The 11,746-nt window shown below is 38.7% G+C and overlaps 1 protein-coding gene across 1 annotated transcript; it reads right to left on the reverse strand.

Moving 5' to 3' along the window:
• Positions 1-401: 401 nt before the first annotated feature.
• Positions 402-10,333, reverse strand: LOC122647909. The gene is made up of 4 exons (XM_043841203.1): positions 9,060-10,333; positions 8,031-8,156; positions 1,833-1,886; positions 402-590 (listed from the first exon to the last, which is right to left on the reverse strand). Exons 1-4 carry the CDS (start codon positions 10,218-10,220, stop codon positions 402-404), a joined length of 1,530 nt encoding a protein of 509 aa, XP_043697138.1. The 5' UTR covers positions 10,221-10,333.
• Positions 10,334-11,746: the final 1,413 nt, after the last annotated feature.

Below are 11,746 nucleotides of genomic sequence, written 5' to 3' on the forward strand. Positions count from 1 at the left end.
CTTTGTTGTTGCCTTTGCTCCATCGTGAATGTGCCTTGTGAGTAATATCAAGGTGAAGGGATTGGTGGATCTCCAATCGACTCCTTGCATCGTGAAGATCGGGAGGGCTGCTACTTATCTCCTTGCATCTTGTAGATCGGGAGACCCCATTGTTCATCTTCAAAGCTGCTGCCATTGAAGATCTCTTCAAATCCAGTAAGTTTGAATCTGAACTTTGTTTAAACCTTCTTCTTCTCACTCCTACCCTAACTAGGATTCCTTCATAACTTCAAATCTGTCCATTAGTTTCAAACCAAACTTTCAGCATACATCCCTTACATCATTATTGACACTCGATCCAAGTTTCATCAAACCCCCACCACCCTAAACCCTAGAATCCCCTACTCCTACCTAGGACTACATTAAGGTTCTTTCCACACGTCCTCAGTTCCATATCCTAGTTCTAGTAGACTAATATTCCCTTTGTATAAATCCAAAATTTGAGGAACTTCTTTCTCATATTTTGTCACAAACTTCTCCAAGAAAAGCTTCTCACTTTCTTTCAACAGATATTCCATTTTAAGACTGTTAAAAGAGAGATGTAGAGAATGCTTGAATGATAAATTCGATCATTCAGGCCCTGTTTATATAGAGAACCGAATTACAACTGAAAATAGAAACTTAACTCAGTCCTAGTCCTACTAGGAATTCCTAATACAACTAGGAATCCCAAACTAGGCCTCGGCTGGGGAAAAACAATAAAAGGAAATAAAAAATAAAGAAAAAGAAACATAAATAAAGTGGGACTAACCACCCTAACTCGACTAGGACTAATCCTAGTAAGCTAGGACAGGTAGGACCAATCCTAGTGGAACTAGGACTGCTTACCCCAATCAGGTAAGCAGTAAGCAGCCTATTTCAACACTCCCCCTCAAGTTGGAGCAAAGATGTCGATCATGCCCAACTTGACTAAATTGGGATGAAACAATTTTCCGGACAATCCCTTGGTGAAGATATCGCAAGTTGATCCGCAGATGTCACAAAAGGAATACAAATCAGCCCATCTTCTAACTTCTCTTTGATGAAATGCCTATCCACCTCAACATGCTTGGTACGATCATGCTGTACAGGATTGTGTGCTATGTTGATTGCAGCCTTGTTGTCACAGTACAACATCATAGGAAGACGAATAGGAACACCAAGATCTTGTAACAACCCTTTAAGCCAGAGTAACTCACAAATACCCTGTGCCATAGCTCGAAACTCAGCTTCGGCACTAGAACGGGCAACAACATTTTGCTTCTTGCTACGCCACGTGACAAGATTTCCACCTACAAAGGAGCAATATCAGAAATAGACTTGCGATATGCAGAACCAGCCCAATCAGAATCAGTGTATGCTTCTATCCGTAGATGACCATGCGTAGACAAAAGAATTCCTTTTCCAGGAGCTGACTTCAAATAGTGTAAGATACGAAGAACAACCTCCATATGAGAAGAATAGGGATCATGCATAAATTGGCTTACAGTACTCACGGCGACAGCAATGTCAGGACGAGTGTGTGAGAGATAAATCAACTTCCCTACAAGTCTTTGGTACCGGCCTTTATCAACAGGCTCCCCTTCTTTCTCCTTGAGTCGAACAAGAGGGGTCCATAGGAGTATCGAAGGATGGCAGCCTAGCAACCCGGTTTCTGCTAATAAGTCTAGGACATACTTCCTCTGGGAGAGAAAAATGCCTTTAGAAGATCTGGCCACTTCAATCCCAAGAAAGTATCGTAATTTCCCTAGATCTTTAATCTCAAATGCTTGTCAAGGAAGGTCTTGATTGTTTGATCTCATCACCATCATTACCAGAACTACTATATCATCGACGTAGACTATAAGAACAATGAGTTTTTCACCATCCTGTTTATAAAGAGTGTGTGATCAGCATTACTCGCTTATAGCCCACGTAAATCATAGCTTTGTGGAACGGCCAAACCATGCTCGAGGGCATCGCTTCAGCTCATAAAGTACACGCTCGGTTTACACACTTTTCCTTGGTTTTACACAAGAGAACCCCGGTGGGACGTCCATATACACCTCCTCATCCAGTGCTCCATTTAGGAAGGCATTTTTTACATCTAGCTGCTGCAAATCCCATCCAAGGTTGACTGCACAAGATAATAACACACGAACAGTATTCAACTTTGCAACAGGTGCAAAAGTTTCCTGGTAATCAATGCCGTATGTCTGAATAAACCCCTTGGCCACGAGCCGTGCCTTATACCTATCCACAGTGCCATCAACCTTCTGTTTCACCACAAACACCCATTTGCATCCAACGGTTTTCTTCCCAGGTGGAAGAACCACAAGCTCCCATGTGTTATTTTTCTTCAAGGCCTCCATTTCTTCCATCATAGCTGCCTTCCACTTTCCGTCTGATAGAGCTTCCTACCAATGGTTAGGAATACGAACAGAAGAAAGAGAGGAAACAAAAGCATGAAAGGATGGGGAAAGTGAGTTATAAGAAACAACATGAGATATGGGATGCTGCGTGCAAGTCCTGACACCTTTGCGAAGAGCAATAGGTAATTCAGGAGAAGGAATATTACCAGGTGGAGAGGCAGGTTCTAGATCCGGGTTCGGCAATTGGATGGGTACTGGAGCAACAGTTGATTGAACCTGCTTATGTTTCCTTCCATAGGTCTTCACAGTACGGTCATCAATCCTCCTCTGAAATTCACTAATAGTCCTTTGGATAGGAGTCTGGACCGGGGTAGGTTGCTCCTCTTGAATAGAGATAGTCTCCCCCTGTATAGGAACCTCTCCCCCTGAGTCAGGGGAAGTACTAGGGACAGGCCGAACTGGTTCAGACTCGTGGTAAACAGACTGAAGTGGAGGTAGAGAGTCAATAGTCAGCACATCTTCACTAGCACTCTCCCCCTGAAGAGGTGGGGACACATAATATGAAACATGTTCATGAAAAACAACATCCATGCTAACAAAAGTCCGGCGGGAAGGAGGGTAATTTTTTTTGGACACATCATGTCAGTGTAGAAGAAAAGATGTCTTATGCTTTTTGGAAAACTTAGAGATTCTTGTGACAATAATAATTTACCTTTAAAATTAATGTACATTATTATAAAATGAAATAGGGACAAGAGAATATTACCTGGTCGCATGACCCCTGTGCCAGCGTGGTGGCCAATGCAAGCGTATGCACAAGCATCTTGGGGGATGGGATTTCCGTCTTTCCATGGGGTGGGGCAGTCATTTCGCCCCCTATCCCACGTGACCAGTTAGTGTTCTTTTCCCCCAATGAAAGAATACTAAACAACCATATGGGGGAATGTTTTCTGTTCGGGAGTGTACCCTACACCCCCAAACCCCTTTGTGTCTATCCCGTCCCCTATGTAATGACCTCCTGCCCCCCCCCCCCCCTTTTAATTAGGGAAAATTACTTAGATCCACTAGATAAGAATGGAAATTACAAGATAAGTAGGTTTCAAATTTGTTTTACATCCCTTCTAGTTTAAAAAAATTTACTTAATCCCCAAAGTAGGTTAGTACTCATGCCACGTTAGAATAAACTAAAAAAGAAAACTTCCAAAATTTTCCGAACCTAATATAATTGTTTTAAAAACTGTGAAATCCGATAAAAGTGCACCTTAATTGTAGGAGTGGAAATCAAAGCGGTTATTATCCCCTAAAAAAAATAAATAGAAAGCTATTGCATCGAATCCAAAGGGAAGTACATCTTAATTGTTAGAATAGAAAACAATAGAAACATATTAAAGAAAAAATAAAAAAGAGGATGGTTCACCCACCATCCTAAGGTTTTCGTATGCTCCAAAATACCCTCTCAATACCTATTCCCACCCTGCGGCCTGCGGTGAATGAGATCTCATTCACAGTTGGTGAAAGGAAACTCGGTCATTAAAAAAAAAAACAAAAGTGAGAATCAATAAAAAAAACAAATTTTAAATAAAAACAGATAGAGAGAGTTGTGCGTGCCCCTTCCCTCCTATTTTCCCCATTATGGTTTAAAATTACAACAAATTTTTTGGCAATTTTGGAAGTTTACTTTTATTTTATTCTTACATGGCTTGACTATTAACTAACTTTGGGGATTGAGTAAATCTTTTCAAAATGGAAAGTAGTGGATGTAAAACAAATTTGAAATCTACTTATCTTATAATTTCTTTGCTTATCTAGTAGATTTAAGAAATTGTCCCTATTAATTATACCAAAGTTGTGAGTGGGTGTTTCCTGTCAGTATAGCAAACGCTCCAAGATAGGAAACACTTTCCCACAATATATAACATATTAAACATATATTAACGAGGTACGTGGGGGGGGAAATTGTAAAAAAATCCTAGAAAATATATTAGGGGATGTTACAAATCAATATTTTAAGCATGCAACACTCTCAAACATTAAGCAGTGGGGAAATATATAGTTTAATTAATTTAACCATGAAATATCATGTTTATTCTATTATTTTTTTCTCAAATTTTATTAGGTAGGAAAATGGGGAAAAAATCAGAATTTTTATGTTCTTCCACACTTCTCAATGATTTTGGCAAAACAAATCATCAAACACATGAAGTAATCAACTAAACTTGTAGGTTTAGGATAAACACATATTCATCCAATTCAAACCGAAATAAACATAAAGGGGGGGGGGGGGGGAATCGAGCTTTACCTTGGGCTACACAAAAACTCTCTCAAATCCGAAAAAATCCCTCTCTAGATCTCCGAAATCCAATGTTTTTGGTCAATTTAGACGCTATGGATTGGTAGATCGGAAAAAAGTATCCCTCCTCCCCAAGTATGATGCTCTGCCTTGGACAAATTGCTTAGAAATATTCTAAAAAATGTAAGTCACTGGCTTGTGTTGGGTATTTAAGTTGCAAAGGGGAAAAAATTATAATTCTAGGTAAAAATTATATTAAAAAAGATGAATTATTATTGTTAAAAAGGTCAGTAATTTTTTTCAAATATTGCAAAGCATCTATTCTGCCATGTAGACAGTTGCTATGTCTATTCCGACCGTTGGATAGAGAGTAAAAGGTTTAGATTAGCCACTTTTCAAGTTTCAAAGCTTAATTTAATCAAACACCCCTTTTTGTATCGGTACACAACTCGTGTATGTCCATGCATGTTTATCAATACTCTAGACATTATTGTGCACTCTCCTAACTTTGAGAGGGATTTGTCACCATAGATTATATGTCTTGTGATTTTCAGAAACATCACCTTCCATTGTTATATGTATAACTACCCAAAAAAATTACAGGTGAAAGCAATATAAAAAGAGAAAAAAAAAAATTATTCTCACAACCCAGTAACCCACTTCATTAGCTTGTCAAAAGTGGCACTACCTCGTGCCATGTGGAATTAAGAAATTTCAATTTTAACATTTGGATAGATAGTAAATAATCTAGATTAACTACATGTCATATTTCAAAGCCTAATTCAAACAAATACGCTCCTATGTATTGGCATGCATCTTCATATATGTCCGAGCATGCCTATGATACTTTGACCACTCTATGAAATCCCCCATAATCTCCTACCCAAAAAAAAAAAATAACCTCCCATAGTCCTAAATTTTCAAAGCTTTATATTATCACTTGACAAACTTAATGTTGAACTGAAAATTTACATGTGAGCAAGTGACCTTGGGGTTTGTTTACATGTCCATAAAATTTGATCCCATCCGATCTTTGAGTTATTTAAGAAATATTGCCCTATATGGCATAGTATTTCACTTGATTTTTTTTTTAATTGCATGACCACTGCATTGAAGCAAACATAGTCATACTTTACAAAGTCAATTTTTTTTTTTGGATGAATAGAATTTCATTACCAAAAGAGAAGGAGAACAAGAGGCCCCGAGGGGAAGAAAGAAAAATATAAACCAAGCTGTAGCAAAGCTAGCGGCCGGCTGCAACAACAAAAGAAACATTTGAGAGACCCTAGGAATCAACAATGAGTCTGTTCCTTGGGGTGTCAGTATAGCAAGATGGAGGAGCTAGCGAGAGCTTAGCTTTGATTTCAAAGGAAATGGAATCCCAAATCTTCTGAAAGGAGTGAGAGTTGGAGGTCCATTTCCTGATGTTACGCTCCATCCAAATGAGGTTGAGGGCTGCACAAAAAGCTAATTTGCCAGCGGAGTCGCAAATCGAATGGCCGACGAAGGTCATGTCAATCCAAATCCATTCCCTTGAGAAAGGGAGGATCCTTCTGCGAGCAGGCCAACACTTAGACAAGACTCCTTTTTAGATGGCAGCGGCAGTAGGGCACTCAAAGAAGAGGTGATCCAAGTCTTCAATACCATTCCAAAGAAAGGCAACAGCCGTAGAGACCGAGATCTGTCTAGCACGAAGGAAAGACTGGGTAGGCAAACAATTGTTAAAAATTCTCCAAGCCGTGAAGCAGTGACGAGGGATGTGATGCTTGAACCAAAGAAGCTTGCGCCACGGGACCAGCTGTCCATGCATCCTAATAAGATTCCAGGCAGCCTTGGAAGAGAAAGAGCAAGAGTTGTTTGTCTTCCAAGTAACACAGTCACCTCTAGGGGCAGGCCTTCTGGAAATAGAATGGAGCTCATTCCAGAGAAGGCCAAGAGTGGTAGAGGAGGTAGGAGGAGGATATCTGTTATTACCCTATATGGCATAGTACTTCACTTAATTTAATTTCTTAAATAGTTGATATCTGTTATTACCCTATATGGCATAGTATTTCACTTAATTATTATGTTACAATCCTATTTAACCCTACATGATTATATCTGTTCAATGCCAATAATATAAATTGCAAGCTACCGGAAGAATCAATGATTTATCAGAATTTTTTTTAATCAAATTACTTTACTTCTAGATTGGCTTATGAGAGAAGGCCAAGATACTTTGGATTTTTTACCTTTTAACGAGGTTATTTCAAATTTTTGCATCAGATTCATGTTCTTGAATTCCTTGAATTTTGGTTGTGACATGCCTGATGATTTTAGCTCTCTATTTTTCATAGAAAAATTAAGATCTTTTAATAAATCATTCAGGTCCCAAAAAACAAGGAGATATGGAAGAGATGCCATTGAAATTGTAGTTTTAATTATCTTTGAGATTCGAGAGGAAGAGAAATTCTTTTATCCCTTTTTTCTGTATTCTCAATTTTCAACTTGCTAGTATCCCCCCCCAAAAAAAATTATTCTCAACTTGCTTTGGCTGTATTCTGTATGTTCAAATTTGTTACATTTATGTTAATCCGTTTGTTATCTTTCTATCATTGCAACTCTGTTTTGAACAAGACTTCTCCAAAAGAGCTCATTTATGCCAATTTGTGGGTTTGATTGTTTAGCTCAAGTCACATGCCTAGCTGTATCTAGCTTTAGTGGGTCATCCTCATGAGTAATAACTTGTTAGGAGGATTAAGAATTAGCATGGGGTTGTCTTGGAGAATCTCATATGTTATCCTCACTGTAGTGAGTTCTGTTTCCTATTGCTAGTATTCATCCCTCTGATTTTTATTTTTTATTTTTTTGATTTGTTTTGCTTCTACATGGCATCTAATGTTTCAGTCCAAGTTTAGAGAACAAAATGGTTATAGAAACTGTAGAAATGGGAAAATTTGATATTGACTAAGCAAGCTTGGTTATTTGAAATGAATTATGTAACTTAAGGTCTTACAAGAACAAGAAGATCTTGTTGGTTCCATCATTGTATTTTTTATGTTTCTTGGATATCCTTCTGTAGGTTATACAATTTCTCATAGAAATGTCTAGCCATATTCTAAAGATGAAAATATTGGATTTATTGTTTCACATAACAAATTTTCTCAAAAAGGATAATTCTACAACAATGATTCATCATCCAATTAGTTTCCTTCCCCCCTTTGCATTTATCCAGGGAGAAAATTTGCTGCATTTCCATGAAAAGGCAAATGCATAATTTTACTGTTATTTCCAATGGCACCAAAATCTCATCAAGCACAAAGGAACTTTTCACCTTTTGTTTGGAAGAGAACTCTCAAAACCACTAAGTAGAGCAGTCAACTGATTGATACCTGATTAGAACCATCCTGAACATGGTTCATGTATTCCAAAATAGAGGTAACCAAGCTCAGTGATTTTAAGACATTCCACCAGTCTATAGCAGTTGGTCCATTCAAATCTAGAATAATAAAATCTCTCTGCAAAAAAGTAATTAAAATCAATGGTTTCAAACAGAAAACATGTTAAGGCAAATTCTACAAAATTCATCGAAAGGAAAAGGCTTTGAATCGATATAATCATCCTTTTAGGTCTTCTGACATTTATAGGATATACTGCTTTTCAAAGTTTAATTCAATAACAAGCATTTTTATCATTGAAACTGCATCAACTTTCAGTACTAAGACACTACAGCTTCGGCACCACAAGTTAAGAACCAAAAACTTTTTTTTTCCTTCTCTATTCTTTTTTATCAGTTCTACAAATAAGCATAACCAATTTACCAAATCATTGACATTAAGCAGCCTTTTTAATAAAAGAAAACCTACCAACACACATAAATGCTTAGAAAGTGACATCCTAAAACCAAATTTACAAATTTAATGCCCCAAGAATACAATTTTACTTGCTATTCACCTTCTAAGTTTTGCGTAAATTGAAGTCAAACTGTAAATCTGGGACTAGCTCCTAAAGTAACCACAACCACCAAAATGACCAAGCAACAGATAAGTGCCTCCCTGCTGAGCTCAAAACAGTTCACCCAAGGCATGGAAGGTCGACAATCAAATTTCTAGTAACCTATACTGAATCAATAACCTTACTAGTTGCACATAATAGCTTGTATACAGTCTCCATATAGACCTTGAGACTTGAAGCAAACCAAGTTTAAGATATCCTACTAGAAAACAGTAAACAGGTCCATTCAAATTTAGACAAATCAATATCTCTCTCAGAAACAACAAAGTAGCTGTATTGTCAACAATTGACGGATTTGAGATTCATTGAGACTAAAGAGTTAACAAGGAGAGAGAATAACACAGAAACATTAATATTTACCTCATCAAAATAATTTGAGCACTTTACAATAGGTTTTCTCAACCCACTTCCTCAATTCCATCTCCTAGTCCTAGCAGACTAGTATTTCCTTTGTATAAATCCAAAAGATGAGGAACTTCTTTCTCATATATTTTCACAAAATTTTCCAAGAAATGCTTCTCACTCTTTATCAACAGATGTCCAATTTTAAGATCTTCCTTCACCAAACCTTTCAATATCAATACTTGTAAAACTGAACACCTTGGAAGAATCCTCTTCTCCAAGCTAAGCGCAAGAAGTTGCAGGCGCGTGATGATAACTTCCCGTTCCCAACCCATTTTGTTAACAAAGATATTCATATGGCTCATTATCTTCTTCTCAGACGCTGTCATAAAAGAAGGGTACCTCCTAAATGCCAAGAGAATCTCATTCTCAGAAAAACCCCACCTTCGATAAGCCTCCAATTTCTGCTTCCATGTCGATTTTTTCATTGATGTAAACACAGATAGAGCTCTCATAAACGTGTATTTTGAAAGGTCGAAATCCATTTGCTTAATCTCCTCAACCATCTCTTTGAACAGATTATTTTTAGGTGTCAACGATGTGGGATAGTAAGTTAGTAAACGCAGGATAATGGACTCCATTACTCCATTTTCTCTCAAGATTGCAATATTTCGAGCCACAGTCTGTATATCACAATTGATGAAACGAGCTTCACGTTTTAGACCAATAACAACATTCTCCAGAGTCCCAACTAAACTCTTCCAGAAATTAAAAGCAGGGATAATTTTGTTTTCTAAGCTACGGAACAAGAACTTTGAATCTTTGAAGAGGATTTTGGCAATGTTAGGGCTCGAAACGCCCAAGGAATGGAAGAACTCAAGTTTAGGGAGAAGGGTGTTTGTAGGACTGGCAACGAGCAATAATGGATACTTTCTAATGAGTCTGGAAATCTGGGCTTCGGTGAATCCATGGTTTCTAAAGAGGGTAAGAACGGAATCTGGTCCATCAGAGGATTCAAAACCAACCTTCTTGGATGCAGAGATGGCAGCGGGTGAGAGCCCACATGAGCGGATGAGGTAAGAGACCACGAAAGGGTTCTGATTTCTTGAGGCTTTTGATGAAATGTATTTGAGAGATGCAGGGTTTTGCAAAAAACCCAGTTGGGTAGTTGAATCTCTTATTAAGGTTCTCCCTATTGGGACTATTTTGAAGAGGAAACTTAACATTCGGAAAAGTACTAAAAGCGCAATTAGTTCTGACTAGGAACTTACGGAGGGTTCCTCCGAGAGCGCGGCTTCTGTTTCCATTGCTTTCATCTGCTCTGCAACTTGAGACCAAAGTTCTCTATGAGAAGCCTTTTAGCAAGTGGCGCTTTGGAGAACCAGCAGGTCTGTTTGGCAATGAACAGAAATCTTATGACTGAGTTATTGGAGCTTTTAAATCGATGTCACCATGGACCATAATTTTTTTGGGAAAAATGACCGGATTACACAAAAGCAGGTTTAGTTATACAAAATAAACCACTGATTGATTCAGTTAACAAAAATACACTATTGTGGGTTTGGGTTTACAAAACTATCCAAAATAATATTTCTCTCATAAATAAAACTGTCTTGTGACAATTTTACCCCACCTCCCCTTCTCTGGTCACCGATCACAGATCTTCGCCCACACGCCCCAACCCCCTGTTGCACCACAGCCCACCCCAATTTGGATCCTCCACTGCTGAGGTACCCCGTCCTACCGTGCTACGTGGACACAATAAGGTAGGAAATTACCGCCTTACCCCTGCCTAAGCGTCTTGCCCAAGTGGGGGTATAGCGGTCATTTCTTGCCTTACTGTGTCTGCATAGCACAACAGGACAAGGTAGCTCGACAGTTGAGGATCTGGATCCCAATCCACCCCACCTACCCCTACCCCCTTTGTCTTCTTCCTGCAATCCCCTTCTCTTTTTTTTTTTTTTTTTTGTTTGGTAAAAGCTTCTTCCTTCTTCCTGCAATCCTGATTCCTCTCCGATAGTTGTCTTGAAGCAGAGTGCAATGGTAGGAGAGGTGGAACCACGTCACATTGTGCAACAACGGCGAGTTGAATGGGGTACCCAGGGTGGGGGCGTGGACCATGCCGGTTTGGGATGGTGGACAGGCAAACACACCCCAAGCGGGGGTTGTGGGTCATGCCGATCAGGTGTGGCGAATAGGCAAAGACAATGGTAGAGTTTGTAAAGTCGACAACAACACTAGACTTCTTCAGAGTGGCATGTAAAATCCAAGTCAAGGTGGAGATTGTTGGGTTTGAGTGTGTCTTGTATTTTGCAGGTCCACATAAATGTAATTGGTCTGTATTTGTAATTGGGACGGGTTTTGGGTCCATTACATGTAAGGAGGTAAAATTGTACTTGTGTGGGGATTAGGGTTTTAGGTTTCCCTATATATTCTTTGTGTGGAAAACCCTGACAACAAGCGAAGGAGAATACTTTGAGAGGTGGAGAGTAGTGTAGAGAGTTTTTTAGGAAATATTGGAAACTTTCTGGTTCTCTCAGGTGGATATAGGAAACCTTGCCGAACCAAGGTAAATTCTTTGCATTGTATGTGATTGTTCGTTTGGGTTCTTCCTCATGGTTGTGCATTTGTCCCCAACACACTCTTGATCCTAATATTTTTATAAGGAAAATGAATTAGAAATAATTGGCCGTATCATATAGGTTGATTTAATTCCGTTCAGGTGACTATCAATACGAAGCATCTAGACTCG

The sequence above is a fragment of the Telopea speciosissima genome, unplaced genomic scaffold (assembly GCF_018873765.1).
Source record: "Telopea speciosissima isolate NSW1024214 ecotype Mountain lineage unplaced genomic scaffold, Tspe_v1 Tspe_v1.0263, whole genome shotgun sequence".
NCBI lineage: Eukaryota > Viridiplantae > Streptophyta > Magnoliopsida > Proteales > Proteaceae > Telopea > Telopea speciosissima.